The sequence below is a fragment of the Erpetoichthys calabaricus genome, chromosome 14 (genome assembly GCF_900747795.2).
Source record: "Erpetoichthys calabaricus chromosome 14, fErpCal1.3, whole genome shotgun sequence".
Taxonomy (NCBI): Eukaryota; Metazoa; Chordata; class Cladistia; order Polypteriformes; family Polypteridae; genus Erpetoichthys; species Erpetoichthys calabaricus.
In genome coordinates this window covers 29,323,548-29,339,398 of record NC_041407.2, presented here as the reverse complement: position 1 = coordinate 29,339,398, position 15,851 = coordinate 29,323,548, and the positions used below count along the sequence as shown (strand labels likewise).

The 15,851-nt window shown below is 37.5% G+C and overlaps 1 protein-coding gene across 2 annotated transcripts in view; it reads right to left on the bottom strand.

Moving 5' to 3' along the window:
* Positions 1–15,851, bottom strand: part of zgc:86896 (uncharacterized protein LOC415190 homolog) — a 55,352-nt gene that overhangs the window by 2,205 nt on the left and 37,296 nt on the right. For both annotated transcript variants that reach the window (XM_028819129.2, XM_051936252.1), the window contains 2 exons: positions 5,638–5,713; positions 1,766–1,959 (listed from right to left, as the gene is read on the bottom strand). In XM_028819129.2, coding sequence (XP_028674962.2) covers positions 1,766–1,959; positions 5,638–5,713 — 270 coding nt within the window. The remainder of the gene's footprint in view (positions 1–1,765; positions 1,960–5,637; positions 5,714–15,851) is intronic.

Below are 15,851 nucleotides of genomic sequence, written 5' to 3'. Positions count from 1 at the left end.
AAAATGTGATTCATCAGACCAGGCCACCATCTTCCATTTCTCCAAGGTCCATTTCTAATGCTCACATCTCTATTGTTGGCACTTTCGACAGTGAACTGGGGTCAGCATGGGTATTCTAATTGGTCTGTGGCTACACGGCCCAATACAGAGCAGGCTGCAATGTATGGTGTGTTCTGACACCTTTCTCTCATTGATTGCATTAAGTTTTTCAGCAATTTGGCAATTGTGCTAAAGTAGTTCTTCTATGGGATCAGACCAGTCAGGCCAGCCTTCACTCCCTGTGAGCATCAGTGAGCATAGGGCACCCATGACCCTCACTTTGGTTCACCAGTTGTCCTTCCTTGGGCCACTTTTGGGAGGTACTAACCACTGCATACCAGGAGCACCCACCAACACATGCTATTTTGGAGATGCTCGTCTAGCCATCACAATTTGGGCCTTGTCAGAGTCGCTCAGATCCTTACCAATGCCCATTTTTACTACTTCCAACACATCACCTTCAAGAACTGACTGTTCACTTGCTGCCTAGTATATCCCATCTCTTTGATAGGTGTCATTGTAATGAGATAATCAATGTTACTCACTTTGCCAGTCAGGTGGTTTTAATGTTATGGATGATGGATGTATATAGATTTGCATTTGTCATCCTATGTTTTCTACTGTGCTATGTTCAGGAAGATTTGAGTCAGTGCTGTTATAAAATTATTTTACATTGTAGCTCACAAAGATTTTAGTTATGTTTCTACAGAATTCAATTCACACATCTCCTAGAGTTAGAAATTAATGTTTGCTTATTCTTGGAGATGGTCAATTCAACGTTTCATAAAGAAATTTGTGGTTTTTCAATTCTGCATTAATTTAAATAGTTAGAAAATATCTTAATTTTTACTGGAATCAATACTGAAAATTTATTGTGGCACCTGAATAACACAGAAATTAAAATTTTAATTTCTTTAGCATAAAATGGGAAAGATTTTATTTACATTGCAAATGTTGTCTGCAAAACAAATCCAGTCCTGTGGTACATATTCTCAGGTAGATAACTTGGAAACTTAATTGATATGCATATTGAAGGTTACAGTATTTCCAAACTCAAAATAATTAACTTCAAAGGGAGTAATGCTAGACAATATTCACTAATTAATTTTCTGGTCCCATTTTTCCTATATAGAATTTGCAGGCAGCTGATGCCTATTGCAATGTTAAGTTTTTAACCCTATTTTATCAAGTTTGCCTTGAATATTCTATTGTCTTTATGATGAATATAATTTTAGTTTTTGTGGAGCTACAGTATGCAATTTGTAGGACTGCTTAGAAAGATATTATTTACTCTGATCACATGCAACACAGTTGAACTCCATTTAAGCATTAATGTTCTGCAATGATAATTGGGTGCAACAAAGTTTTGATTATTTGTGTCTTATAAAGAGGTAAGTGGCAGATGTTGTTTTCACTTACTCAGTTGTCTTTTGTGTGTTGATCAATGCCAAAAAGCTAAAAAATTGACTTACTTGTATACACTGTCAGTCAGTCACTCATTATCCAACCCATATATCCTAACACAGGGTCACGGGGGGGTCTGCTGGAGCCAATCCCAGCCAACACAGGGCACAAGGCAGGAACAAACCCCTGGGCAGGGCGCTAGCCCACCGCAGGACACACGCACACACACACCAAGCACACACTGCATATCTTTGGACTGTGGGAGGTTAGCTACTGCATATATTATATAAGCACTGCAGATTCTGGTCATCGGCTGAAATACCTGATGCTGTTCTGATGTACTGTCTCCAGATCGGTGTTATCATTTTCTTTGGTTGCTTTCTTATCCAGATTACGAAAGTGTTGCATAGCTGATACATTTCCCTTCAGGTTCTGCTTCTGACCATCAATTTTCCCAACAAACTCTAAATTGTCTGGTGCGGTATAAGAAAACTGGAATAGATTGCAATCATGACCCTAATGAATAAACAGATAAGTAAGAGAATTACACATTTGTTACCATGACCCTGACTGGAGATCAAAATTTTTGTCAAATCTCCAGAATTATTCATTTCATCAAGCTAAGACATAGGTTCTTTCACAGTTGCTCTTGAATATATTGTTGAGCGATAGCCAGAGTCAACAATTCTGTTAGGCACATTCTAACCCAGGCATGCCCCAGGGCATTGTATTCCTGTTATATTTTATTTAATTTACATGAAATGGCAATGATTAATTGGCCTAGAGTGTGCATCATGAGGTAGAAAGATACCTGTTCAAGACTGGTCCCTGCCTTGTGTTCAGTGCCGCCAAGGATGTCCTGGCTTATGCAACACCAAATATAGGGTTTACTTTGATGGATTAGCTGGCAACAGTTCTTGAGTTATGCATCACACATCTTGTGACACAAGAAGCTGAACTGAAATAATTGAAAGAATGGAATAAACAAAGCTGTTTGTAATGAACAGGAGTTAATAAATAACCATTAATACAGTTACGCCCATAAGTATAGGGACTTTGGTTCAATTTTTGTAATTTTCTCTCTGTATACCACCACAATGCATTTGAAATTAAGCAGTCAAGATGTGACGGAAGCATAATGCCTAATGGCTCCTGTTTTTACAAGAACTGGTTACTTCCACCAATCGATGATTTTTCCATTACATGATTTATGTTGATAAGTAGTTTCTCATTGTACTAGTATACTTATTTTGTGCCCTTTCTCACTAAATCTTTAATGGAGAAGGCCAGTGTATGCACATAAATTATAGCCATAACCCACTGCATAATTATGACATTAATACAATTACACAGTAGATTTCAGTGCAACCTGTGATACCCACAGTAGGTTGGACATTTCTACTTTTTGCATCATCATTTTTTAAAGAAATGTACCTTATGTTGGTAGGCTAGTGATAAAGCAAATGGCACAACATTTAGACCAATGTTTCAGTTTCAGTAGAGGGACCTTCTTTCTGAAGTTTTCATGTTATCTCCATGTTCATGTGTTTTTTTTTTCAAAGGATACTATGATTTTTCACAGTCCAAAGCAAATTATTTTAGGATGATTGCTAACATTAAGTTGACTTCACATCTGAATGAAATGTAATGGATTGGTGCCAAATTTCTGGTTAATGCCTGCCTTATACTTAGTGCTGCAAAGATATTCTCCTTCAGAATGCAACCCTATGCTGTAGTAGATAAATGGGTTCAGAAGATGGATGAATTTATGTACTGTAACTAAAAAGGCCTTTTGTGTGAGTAATCACTGATCTTTGAATTTATTTACACTGTCAGCTGATTATTTTTCAAACAATAAATGACACAAAGTGTGTGAGTGCTGTACTATTTAAAATGAATGTTTTCTCAAAATGGTGGGTCCCATTAAGAATTTCTCGTAGACTGAAAAATGAAATGAAAATTTGTAACAGCAGTACTGTAAGAAGGTCAACATATTTGTGCAAGTACTTCTCTTTCTCCAGCACAGTTTGCATCTGACAAACCTACCTAGAAATTTAAGGCTGTGCACGAATTCAGGACTTTTCTAGTATGCATTCTGTATGCATTACTGTGAAAGAGACATGGTTATGCCATATTTCAGGGGCATAAAATGCTTTTACAAAAATATGACATTTCTACAATGCAGTAATTGATCATTTACTTATTTTAAAAGTATATAGTGTTTACTTCTACATACATATTATGCAGATCTACCAAGCATCTTTGTCCATGACTGATGAATCTATAGTTTGTGACATTTATTTTTTATTCTGCTCCTGCCAGGCTCTTTCAAATGTTTTTATTTTGTAGGAATTAAGAAAAAGAATGTAAAATTAACCACATACAATCAATGGGAAACTTCAATCCTGAGGAGCTGAAATGTTTGCAGGTTTGAAGCCATCAGTTATTTCTTTGTTATTGGCAGGGCCGGATTAAGACGATGTTGGGCCTGATGCTGCAGCGTAAAAAAGGTCTATTTTTTCTCGCCATTGGTGCATGTGCATTCGACACTCACCGTACATGCGCACTCAGACCGACCAAGGAGCCTTAATTGCTTGCGACGCAACCAGCCAGCCTTTATTGAACATAATAATAATAACGACGTAGTATCGTAACAACTCGAGATTAACATCAAACTATGTGACATCAACGTTCAATAGCAATTGTCTGAAAAGTGCACTTAATGCAGAAAAGGCTAAACCAGATCAACTTAACCAAGGCATATTGTCACCCTAACTACTGCGCTAGTGCTGCTTACTTATATTGCTGTTTTTCGAGCCTTAGCAAGCGCAAATTCTTTGATCATGTCAGTGAAGTCAAGGAAGGCTGCGCAGCAGCTCATGCTCAATGCTCATAAGCGCCAGCATGCTTAGCCTTTCCTGCCCCATTGAGGGACCGCAGCTCTCCTTTGACTATTCCCAACTTTGAGAAGCTCCGCTCGCTGGAGGCATTGGACACCATCATGCACAGATAGATGTGCAACCCAATGTCGACGTTTGGAAATGTCTGAGAAAGATTCAGCGATGACAAAAGCCTGTACATGGTAAGCTGTGTTGATTCATTCACAGTCACCGGTTTCTGAGTGCGCATAAATGGGCAAAGAACAATAGTAACTGTATAATAAGTAACGCTGTGTCTAGGCATCCGAATTCTAATTCTAAGAATTATTTTGAGGTTAATATAGCAAAGGAAAACTGTTCAGCTTCCGGAAAATTCTCGTCTGTTTTCATATGGGCCTATTTCAGGAATGGGTCTAATGCTGCAGCATTAATAGCACCCACCTTAATCCGGCCATGGTTATGGGGCATATATCCAAATTATATTCCTTATTCAACTATCAAGGTACTGTACATTCTGGCTGTATCCAAAATATTAGGACAAAGATGTATTTTTCTTACTCACTTTGTGGCAAATCACCTACTTTCTGTAAGACATGTCACTTTTGAGTACTGGAACTGTCAGAAGTAGGACCTAATTAATTTATTACCATAAATTTAAAACCAAAAAAAAAAAAAAACACACAAAGCAAATTGTAGCTGGGACATCCAACTTATTTTCAAAGATGTGCCCAAGCTTTTTTAGCATTTTTAGAGATGTTAAAGCATAAGCAAAGGGGAAGCAGGAGCTTTTAAGCTTCAAGATGGTTGCTAGCATCTACTTTTGAACATCTGTGTGTAGGTAAGAATTTTAATATACTCTGTACATGAAACAATAATGCCACTGTAAATCTAGAGACCACTTACTAGCCCTACCAGTCTGCTTTCTCAGGGGACTGTGCCATGCATCGCAAGAGGAGAGCAAGAACTGAAGACAGACATGTCCTCCTTCAAAACATTTGCAGGGAATGTCACACATTTTCCAGGCAAAAAGCATGAATACCCCCTTGAAGTTGTAGGTAGTCATATTAGGGAAAAAATTGTTTTTTTTATCACTGTAGCTTGGTTTTATTTTATTTCAAAGGAACATTCCCTGCAAATAAATTAATCAAACTGGGTTTTTCCTTTGTATTCATAATAATGTGGTGTAGCCATGCAGCATATATTTAAAATGATAATCATGACACATAAAGCTACTTATTAGATTTTAAAGTTGAATAATATCAGTATATAGTTTTGAGTAATTAGGACTGTTTATGAGGGAAAAAGATGCTCTTACCGCTGCCACTATTTCTGTTTCACTGACATAAAGCAAGCACAGGAGAGGGAGAAATTCTGTCTTGAACTGAGTAATGCTAAAACACAAAAACATCTGTAAGTGAATGACAAAAGTAAAATATAGAATAGTAATTAAAACAGTTGATAGGAATAACAAAAAACAGTGGTACTTTTCAGGTGTGTTCAATGCACTAAACTAAATCAAGTGGAAACCAATTTTAATTTCCTCAAAAAAAAAAAAACATTGATTTTTATTTTGGCAAATGTTTGCTTTTCTCCTATATCCCACAGACATGCTGGTTAGCTTGATTGTGAATGTGCCCTGTGATGGACCACTCAGTCCAGGGCTGTTTCCTGCCTTGCACCTGATGCTTCCCTGTATAGTCTACAACCACTGTAATAAGTGAGTTCTTAAAGTAAATAAATTCCACCAGAAGCATAACAAAATTAGAATAAACAGTGAATTCTCCAGTGTTAATAATAAAAGTTTTTTTGATGCAGCCTTTAACTTCTTCAGATAGCCATTGTTGTTTAGACATGAAACGCTTAATAAAGTAATGAGTGGTAAAGCCAGTATGTTTGCAGATTTGCATGCAAAACCATTTTCTATTAATTACTTTATTACAAAAATGTACTATAAAAAATGCCTAAATTGCATTTTGTGTAACATTAGAACAATCTAGATAAGAACAGGCTATTCAGCCCAACAAAGCTTGCCAGTCCTATCCACTTAATTCTTCTAAAAAAACATCAAGTGTAGTTTTGAAAGTCCCTAAAGTTTTACTACCTACCACACTACTTGGTAGTCTATTCCAAGTGTCTATGGTTCTCTGTGTAAAGAAAAATTCCTAACTTCTGTGCGAAATTCACCTATAACAAGTTTCCAACCGTGCTCCCATGTTCCTGATGCATTCATTTTAATATAACAGTCTCGATCCACTGTACTAATTCCCACCATAATTTTAAACACTTCAGTCATGTCTCCTTGTAATCTTTTGCTTAAACTGTAAAGGCTCAGCTCTTTTAATCTTTCTTCATAATTCATCCACTGTAGTGCTGGAATCAGTCTAGTTGCTCTTCTCTAGTGCTTTTCTAGTGCTGCTATGTCCTTTTTATAGCCTGGAAAGCAAAACTGAACACAGTACCCCAGATGAAGCCTCACCGGTGCATTGTAAAGCTTGAGCATAACCTCCTTAGATTTGTACTCCACACATCAGGGCGCTATATAATCTAACATTCTGTTTGCCTTCTTAATGGCTTCTGAACACTGTCTGAAAGTTTATAGCGTTGAGTCCACTGTAACTCCTAAATTCTTCTCATAAGGTGTACTCTTGATTTTCAGATCACCCATTGTGTATTCAAACCTAACATTTTTACTTCCTATGTGTAATACTTTACATTTACTGACATTAAATTTCATCTGCTACAAATCTGCGCAAGCCTGCATGCTGTCCAAGTCCTTCTGTAATGATTTAATGGACTCCAAATTATCTGCCAATCCACCTATCTTGATATCATCTGAAAACTTAACCAGTTTGTTACTTAAATTCCTATCCTATTATTAAAAATAGCAGCAGCCCCAGCACTGACCCCTGTGGAACACCACTCTTAACATCAGCCAATTCTGATAAGGTTTCTCACACCATAACCCTCTGCTTCCTGTGTCTGAGCCAATTCTGCACCCATCTACAAACATCATCCTGAACTCCCACTTCTTTTAGTTTGATGCCCAACCTCTCATGTGGCACGTTATCAAATGCTTTCTGAAAGTCAAGATAAATAATATCATATGCTCCACTTTGATCATACCCTTTTGTTGCTTCCTCATAGAATTCCAGCATGTTAGTAAAACACGACCTCCCTCTTCTGAACCCATACTGACTGTTCAGAAAAACTCCTCTACTTGCCGTGTGCTGCTAACTATTATCCTTAATAATTCCTTCTATTAAATTTTCCTGTGATGCATATTAAAGCTTAATGGGCTGTAGTTACTTGGATCTGCCCTGTCACCCTTTTTATATAATGGGATAATATTTGCCATTTTCCAGTCCATCGGAATCTCCCCAGTGCACAGTGAGATACTCTGAGGTAGCTGAAAAGATGAATTAATGCTGACTATGCAGACACATGACAGCAGTGAACCACAGCTATACATGCTATTCAGACTCCTGCGGGGCTACCTAGACTTTTATGGATAAATGGGACCACCAGGGTGAGGAGGACAACACTAGAAGTTTAACAGGGAAAGGACTGGCACAGAACTGCTTTAGTGGAAATCAGAAGTGACCATCAAAATACTCCTAAAACTACACTTAAAAGAAATCAAATGTCATTAAACTGGAAAAGCAAAAGACAAAAAACAAACTACTAAAAATAGGGACTTTGCATCGGACATTGGCAATCAAGAAATTAAATACTGGGATCATTTAAAAATTAGTAGACTCAGATAAAAAAAAACTAAGTGTTGTGATGTGAGATTTTACATATAACTTGATGAATATTTTGTACTGTATATCTTTATTTGTAATTTAGACAAAGCAGTGTAATTTAGTGTTTACCCCCCCCCCCCCCTTTAGGAATGGGTCTGTTTGAATTTTACGACAGGATTTGGGGGATGTGTGTTTTAAACCGGTTTGGCAAGTGTTTCTTTGCTAAAGTCATTTCTACCCCCGCAAATGGGCTAAGGTGTACTTTAACATATGGTTTGGGGGCAGGTGTTAAGATGTTCTATTCCCCCATTGGTCTGAAGTATGGCTGTTTGGAATTGGCTTGGTTCAGAAGCCTTTAAGTACCATGATGTGCTATTGGCTCTCGGGGTTTGACAGAACATCTATAAATGTATGTGTTTAACCTCAGTATCTCTCTCTTACTAACCAACATATGATGAAGAAGCATCTCTCTTGCTAACCTGTGATGATGAAGAGAACACAATGAACAGCACAGCTCAGCAGCCATTTTGAACAGACATGTGGCTGAAAGCTGAGCATCAATGATGCCTTAACTAGAGACATTTAAGTAACCAGAAGACTGTGTGTCACCTGAACTACATATCATTTAATCAGGTTGTATGGTTGCCAATATTCAAATGTACTTTGCATTTTGTTATTATTTATGAATATTATCAATAATACTAATACATTGTTTAAACTGTAACTTAACTTCTGCTTGTCTTTTACTACATCTAATTGCCTAAGGTTATAGATATAGAAGGGAAGGTGGGGATAAGTTATATACAATAATACCTTATAAACAGTGGTAAGTCTGTGAGATTAGGCATTCTAAGGCTACATATTAATAATACAATAGGGGAAAGTAGAGCAATGTATATTACTCTACCAAGTCAAAACATTTGCCGTAGTCGGCAGGATTTTGGGGTAACCATGTTTTGCACCCTGTTTGCAAATACTGTTGATGTATATGTGTCTGTATGTATGTGAATTTTAGGGCATCCAGTGTACAAATGCGGTGGAAGTAAAACATTGTTTGGTTGCTGAATGGAATATAACCAACAAAGTGTAGAGACTTCATGTGTGTCACAAGGACACCCGCATGTTTGTTAGTGCTGGTGGTAGTGAGTTCCTAATTAAAGTGCTAGAGAGTGGTGGAACATGCGTGCGTCATTCATACGGCATTTAAGTGGTTAAAGTGCCAGGGAGTGATGGGACGTGCATGCATCATTCATACGGCACTTATTCGTTTAGAATCTTTGTATATGTATGTGTATGTTTGCTTACAGGAGCAAAAGTAGGCCAACCCATAATGAAGGTGGCAAATTGTATTAGATTATAATTGTAGACTCAGAAATGCCTAAATTTATATTAAAGTCAGCCATCTTCCAGTGGAGTGGCAGAAACAAGCAGGCTAAAGCTAGGAAACCTGTAGTGCAGGTAGAGAAAGCAGAAGCTGAGCTGAGCATGCCTCAAAATGGAAGGGGGCTGGAAGGATTAAAAGCAGGAAAACAGAGATCAGGTATAAAGAAGACAGCTGCTGTTATAAGAGGTTTACTAGCTTGTATTATTGGTAACAAGGAAGATCAGTATGAGGAAGAAAATAGCAAAGTGAATGAAAGTGAAAATGGAATGTTGTGTGAAAGTTTTGAAAGACGTAACAGTTGGTGTGAAAATTGTGAAGTGCTAGCATGTAGAACACCCACTGCTGAAGTGGAAAGCACAGAAAGCAGAGGAAACAAGGAGGTAAAACCACCCATGGTGAAAGTTAGGGCAATAGTAACGGGATCTTACTGGAACCCTAAAACATGGGTGGGTGACTTACATGAGACAGATGAGTGGTCAGATAAAGAGTGGGAATGTGAATGTGAGGAAAATGAGAGAGATGAAAGGAAGGGAAAACAGCAAGGGTGTTACCTTCCATTATTCTCCACTGCACCACAATCTCCAGGTGATTCTGAGGTCTGTCCAGTAGTTAAAGAACATGCTACACCAATAGATATTTCACCACTGTTAAGAAAGGTAACCAGTGCTGCATTGAAATTTGATTTAGGACAAAGAAATCAGATAGAAGGCAGAGAAGCTGGTGAGTGTGAATGGCAGTTGTTGACTAGAGGGCATGAAATGGATAAAGGCATAAGGATACTGAGTAAAGAAAGTGTGGAATTTAAACAAGGAACAGTGGAAATAAAAGAAATTCGAGTGCTTGTGTGTGAAAGATCTGAATGTACTAGTGCAAGAATGACTGAGTTGGAAAGAAAGTGCACCAGTTTAGGATTTGGTTTGAATGAACCAAGACAAGCCAAAGAACAAATGATGGGGGATGGTGCAGCAGGAAGGTTTACAAGCTCAGGCAGCAAGTCAGGAATGCACAGGGGTGTGAAAGTCCTAACAGCTGTGCTGGGGCCAGCAGGAATTAAAAAGCACACACATTCAGGTTCAGTAAATCGAAACCTGACTGACCAGTTATTTAAAAAGACAGCCTATGAATCTCCCAGTAATAAAATGGAGAAAAGTGAGCTGGTCTTGGGTAAAGAACACAGGTCAGTTTTAGGAGAGATGCTGGATTTAGAATTGGGATTTTGGAGAGGTTTTAGTCCACACTTTCAGGTAGCAGTTACCATATAATAAAATAAAAAAGGACACACAGGCAATGAAAAAAATAGAAGGTTAGCACAGAAAGACAGGAAAGGGAAAATAGTTATTTCTGTTTCAATTTTCTGGTCTTTTGTAATAGTGCTACTTCTATTGTAAGGTTTTACGGACTTTGGGTTGGTGCATGTAACAAATAGTGAAGGCAATTAGCAGTGTAAAATCCATGCAGGAGATTGGGTTACAACTAGCACATTGGAGCAGAGTGGCAGTGTGGCCAAGCTGTTCCAATGAATGCCTGGAAGCAAAGTTTGAGTGTTGGCACCAGGTTAACAACCAAGAAGATGAGATGGACAGAAACTGCTTTGTCACCTTCCATTTTGCAGACCTGCCTACATAGCGGAATGAAAAAAGAAACAGGAAAAGACAACAAGCAAAGACCAAAGACATGAAGAAGAACTAAACAGACAGCAAGGAGAAGACACTTACTGGGGTTTAAGTGAGTAACAAGTCCACAAGTCATGCAATGATAAGGCTAGTCAGAATGGCTATAGTTTAAAACGAAAGGTTTGTTCATTACTGCAGCAAATTTATATTCCAAGGGATGGAAACTGAACAAACCAGTTAGGAATGCCAAAATAAGGGGATTAATTTTGGGTTCATACAGTATACATTCTGGGTATTAATTAATTAAGTGGGATAATTAATATAATTAATACTATTATTAAGGAAAGGTATACTAAGAAAATTGGTGAACTTTTCAGGAAAGCAGGTGCAGCCGGTACATTTGCAAGTCATATGGGCTCCGATGTTTAGGTATAGTCTAATTGGGAAAATATGGAAGCCCTGCTGAGGTTGTCAGCTGTGGTACAGGCACAGGACCAGTGGGCCAATTCTGAACCGAGGTGTTTAGCACAACGAGTACGCATATGGTGAGCAAACAACTCTAGGGGTGGCCTACAGGGGGAATGATGAGTTGCATAGCTGTGATGTCTCATGGTGGTGATGCCAGCCTATACTGGTAAAGGCTGATGGCAGCGAAAGGTTATACCATGGGTAGAAAAGCACAAGAGGCAACTAAATCAACCCCAAATGTGTGAAGAGGGGCCACAAAAGTTGGTTTGTGAACAGTTTATGCAGTGGCACATGTGCTCTCACTTGGGCAGAAGTGGTTGTACTGGCACCTGTGGCATGTTACCTTTCAAATTTTGATATTAATTGTACAGCTGCATATGCTTAAACAGATAGTTTGGGACAGGGGTCTAATTAGCAGTTAGACACAAAACCAGTAAAGAACAAAGGTCAGTTTTAAGAATTCACAATAGACTTAAATTGCAGTGGGCTAGTTTAGTGGAAGGTGTGGACTTGTCTCATTTTGAACCACCAGATCTGATGACATATGAAGACTGCAGAAAGCTAAAGGAACAGTTGAAGCAAGCCGGAGCAGATACAAGTCATCAGAAGCGCATCCAAGTTCTTCAGATTGTCTTTGAAATAAAGAAGATATGTAATGGACAAATGGTCATGGACAACTTTTAACACTGGGAGAGCAAATACTACAAACCAAAGTTATTCAACAGACTCTTTAAACAATTAAGACTGTTTATAAAGACATTGTACAAAACATTCATCGGGGTGGAGTGTTGTGATGTGAGATTTTACATATAACTTGATGAAAATTTTGTACTGTATATCTTTATTTGTAATTTAGACAAAGCAGTGTAATTTAGTCTTTACCCGCCACCCCCCCCCCCCCAATTTAGGAATGGGTCTGTTTGAATTTTACGACAGGATTTGGGGGATGTGTGTTTTAAACCAGTTTGGCAAGTGTTTCTTTGCTAAAGTCACTTCTACCCCCGCAAATGGGCTAAGGTGTACTTTAACATATGGTTTGGGGGCAGGTGTTAAGATGTTCTATTTCCCCCATTGGTCTGAAGTATGGCTGTTTGGAATTGGCTTGTCTCAGAGGCCATGATGTGCTATTGGCTCTCGGGGTTGGACAGAACATCTATAAATGTATGTGTTTAACCTCAGTATCTCTCTCTTACCAATCAACATATGATGAAGAAGCATCTCTCTTGCTAACCTGTGATGATGAAGAGAACACAATGAACAGCACAGCTCAGCAGCCATTTTGAACAGACATGTGGCTGAAAGCTGAGCATCAATGATGCCTTAACTAGAGACATTTAAGTAACCAGAAGACTGTGTGCCACCTGAACTACATATCATCATTTAATCAGGTTGTATGGTTGCCAATATTCAAATGTACTTTGCATTTTGTCATTATTTATGAATATTATCAATAATACTAATACATTGTTTAAACTGTAACTTAACTTCTGCTTGTCTTTTACTACATCTAATTGCCTAAGGTTATAGATATAGAAGGGAAGGTGGGGATAAGTTATATACAATAATACCTTATAAACAGTGGTAAGTCTGTGAGATTAGGCATTCTAAGGCTACATATTAATAATACAATAGGGGAAAGTAGAACAATATATATTACTCTACCAAGACAAAAGACTAAGCCTGGTATTAGCAGGTCAAAATGGGCATGATGTAGAGACTCAGTTCTCTACCTTTTACCTGTGGAGTCAGGTTTATCTATTTTCAGTTGATAATGACCTTGGGTAACATTTTCTTCTGTAATGTTTAATAACAGCATAAATTGAAGAAATATGGTACTCTCTGTGGGTGCTGGCTTCTTTTTGTTCTTCGTTATGCAATACACCATCAAAAAGGGGGGTGGCTCCCTTGGTGTAACAACTACAATAATAAACATTTAATTGCGAAGAATAATGTCCACCTTGATGTTTTAAGCATGCAGATGCAGCCGAGGGGTTGTGAGGGTGCTGGCAACACACTAACAGTGACTCATGACTCAAATATGGTTCATAACCCACTGGTTGAAAAACACTGATCTAAAGAGAAAATCACAGACCGGTAACATTACATAACAGAACTGATTTTCTAGTATTACTAAGCAGTAGGCCAATGATGCCAGCTAATAATCTCCGGTATTAGAAATGTTTTGCAGGGAATGCCCCTTATTTTACAGTCTCTAAAATCGTTTCATATGAAGTTCTGGAATGGAAAGATAAAAAACAGGGTTATTACCCTAAAACACCACCATCTGGTAAAAGATGGAACCAGTCATTTAGCACAATTCAGGGAAGATAAGAAGCTTGAATGGCTTGAAGTTAGGAAATGAGGCACACTGCATTACCTCCGTTTCTTAAAAACTGTGATCTTTTCCTTATTCAGCTATGACTTATCAATCAGTGTAGCATAATGCAATTGTATGGAAAAAGACTGAAAAACTGGCCAAGACTTGTGCTCATAAATTACATCTTACTTTAAAATTGTCTTCGCTAACAATATTGTTATAATTATGTTGCTGAGATTTTTGGAAATGAAATATCTGAAGAAAATAAAAATAGGTCTCTAAGTAAAGAAAAACACAGGCTTAATGGTACATCTTGTGCCCTCGCCTTCTTTTCTGGGAGGAGACCTGGGGACCAGCCCTCTGTGCCAAGAGTAAAAAAAAAAGGAAAGATGAAGTTCAGATTTGTTAAAGCAAATTATTTAGGCAACAAAACAGAATACTTTAACTCCACATTTGACAACACTGCCGCATACACTTCACCAACTAGAAGCAACTGTGTTAAACATTATTATTAAATTGTTTTAAAATCGCAGTAAGCACCTGCACAAAATGAAGTTAGGCATGTCTGCACTTAAATTCATTATCTCACTGAAAGACATTGTCTCCAGTCTTCATGACTAGCCTGATAGGTCCAAAATGACAGTGGCAACAAATTAAAATAGTGCCAGAATCCAGAGTGGCTTATTTTCTTTCCATTATTATGTTTTGCAATGGTTCATGAAATCATCTAAGTAATTTTGTAGTTCAGCTTGATCCCACTCTGTATGTGGAGATGTAGGATGATGTTCTCAAGGCCATGATATGTCAAGATCACTGATTGGTTTCATCCTGTGTTATCATACAGATGAGTACCCTAAACATTGTTTTAAGCATTCCTTTTAGTGTTTTGCAATTATTTTGTCAAATACTCTCCTTTTTATGTAAAGAAGATTAATAATGCAAGTACTTATATGAACAATACCAGCATAACTTAGAAACATTGATTTTAGTGAAATGCAGTATACTATAAGATATCAAAACTTTGGTAGAAATTTGTGTCCATGACAATGTAAAAGAAAGGTTAGCACAGTAAGAAACAAGACTTCATTCGTCCATATTGAATATGTAGGTCCTTAAGTGCCCACCTGGACTCAGACCATAAGCAAACTTTCATTTTCTGGTTCAGAAATATTTGTTGATACTGGCAAAAGTTCACAAATGCTTCTTACAAAAAATCAGTCAACACATACAACATAACTAAATGTGTCACCAGAAACAGCTTAAAACATCTGCCAGATATTTATAGCTTTCATTTTTCTTAATATTATTAATAAGTGTTGCAAAGCAGAGCAAGATCATGACAATGACATTTTTTTAAACATGTTTAGTGTTACATAAAAAAATTAAGAAAGAAAAATGATAAGGGACTTGATTAATTTGATTAATCAAATGAACCTTAAATCATTGCTTCCTGATGTAAAGGTTGCAGTGACCACTGCATATCAAGAATGGTCTTTCTCTAAATTATAACTGGTCACAAACAGGATGCAGTCAACTATGAGACAATAGAGACTTGATCACTTTACCTGCATGCTGATTAAAAGTGAAATCTTAAGGAACTTGGCTCTAACTAAAATCACTTAGTCCTAACTCTAAGTCTTTTTTTACAGAATCTGCAAAAAACACTAATAAAGGATAGGCCTATTTTAAATGATTGCTTATTATCACCTTATTGGTAAGCTGAAGAATGACCATTTTACATTGTTGTGCATGTGCATTTTATTTGTCTGACATTACATTGTGTGTTCATTAATGATGTTGCTTAGCTCTGTCTGTGCCTCTAAATTTAGGACTGCTGTTGTATTGAACCAGGTTAAAGTGGTTAAACATTAACTTTTGCGATTTTATGCAGTACGTTACTATGCATGTACAAGAATTGTAATGTTAGCCATTTACAACAGCATTAATGAATTAGAAATATGAAACTTAGGTTTTTGGGGAAAATTTTAGTTTAGATAGACTGAC